Source organism: Chaetura pelagica, unplaced genomic scaffold (genome assembly GCF_000747805.2).
Source record: "Chaetura pelagica isolate M959 unplaced genomic scaffold, ChaPel_1.0 scaffold302, whole genome shotgun sequence".
Taxonomy (NCBI): Eukaryota; Metazoa; Chordata; class Aves; order Apodiformes; family Apodidae; genus Chaetura; species Chaetura pelagica.
In genome coordinates, this window is record NW_009952561.1 from 1,215,354 (window position 1) to 1,216,619 (window position 1,266).

Consider the following 1,266-nt stretch of genomic DNA (forward strand, 5'->3'; position numbering starts at 1 on the left):
GGGCCAGGAGACCAGGGGGTGGGCACGAGCAGCCCCAGGGGTCCAGCAGCAGGGCAGGAGCACCCCGCTGCCCCACAGCCCCCGTACCTCGTTCTGCCAGGGGATGGAGACGCTGCCGGTGGCAAATTTGGCGTAGAAATCGTTGTCAGTCTGGTCCAGGTTAACGCCCTTCACTGTAGAGAACTGCTCGATGTCCAGCACGTCCTTGCAATAAACTGCCCGGGGCTGTGGGAGCCAGAGAGCTGTGGGTGGGGGGATTTGGGCTCACCCCCCAGGCCGGTGCCCACCCTCGCTCTGCCCTTACATCTGGCACGAAGGGGGGTGTCATGATGCCGGCCTCCAGGCGCTTGAAGTTGATGGTCCTGAAGAAGGGATGTCGCTTCACCTCGGCCGCCCCCTCGGCCCCGCAGCCCAGGCGCTGCCTGGGGTCCTTGGCCAGGAGCTGGGAAGGGGGGCAGGTGGTCACGGTGGGAGGGGCCAGCCCTGGCCCCCACAGGGGACCAGCTGCCCCCCAGCTCACCATCTGGCAGATGGCCTGAGCATCCTCGCTGAACTTGTCCGAGTACAACTCCTGGTCCTCCTGCACCCGCTTCTCCACCTCCTCCCGCTTCACCCGCTCCTTGCGGGCACGGAAGGGCGACTGTCCCTGGATCATCTCGTACACCAGGCAGCCCAGGCCCCACCAGTCGGGGCTGAAGGCGTAGCGCTCGTGGCTGATCACCTCTGGGGCTGTGGGGCACGGCCCCAGACCCGTCAGTGGCCGGGGGGCCAGGACCCCCAGGCCAGCCCACCCAGAGCAGCCCCCACACTCACCCATGTAGCCGACGGTGCCCACGCGCCCACGGATGGGCTCGCCCTGGGGGATCTTGATGGCCAGTCCCAGGTCAGAGATCCTGATGTGGCCTGGGGCAGGGAGGGGGTGGAGGGCATCAGCCCAGGGAAGGTGCCCCTGCATGGGGAGCATCATCCCAGGGAAGGCACCCTGCAAGGAGGGCAGCATTCCAGGGAAGGGCCACCCCAAATCCCTGCCTGTCCTCCCCAAAAAACAGCCAGAGACCCCTCAGTAGGCACACGAAGACATATCCCCAAAGCCACGGGCAGACCCAGCCTCCCCCTCCTCACCATCATCATCCAGTAGGATGTTCTCCGGCTTCAGGTCCCTGTGGAGACAGAGGGACGGAGGGGCTCAGCAGGGAGGGGGGCCCCCCCTGCCACCCTGCCGGCCCCCGCCCCGCTCACCGGTAGGCGATGCCCTCCTGGGTCAGG

At 67.2% G+C, this 1,266-nt stretch overlaps 1 protein-coding gene across 1 annotated transcript in view; it reads right to left on the reverse strand.

Moving 5' to 3' along the window:
* LOC104384874 (G protein-coupled receptor kinase 5-like) overlaps window positions 1-1,266 on the reverse strand; it is a 10,164-nt gene that overhangs the window by 1,801 nt on the left and 7,097 nt on the right. Inside the window, exons 3-7 of the mRNA XM_009993258.1 lie at window positions 1,123-1,185; window positions 814-903; window positions 521-729; window positions 305-442; window positions 88-225 (exon numbers count right to left, since the gene is read on the reverse strand). Of these exons, the coding sequence (XP_009991560.1) occupies window positions 88-225; window positions 305-442; window positions 521-729; window positions 814-903; window positions 1,123-1,185 (638 nt within the window). The remainder of the gene's footprint in view (window positions 1-87; window positions 226-304; window positions 443-520; window positions 730-813; window positions 904-1,122; window positions 1,186-1,266) is intronic.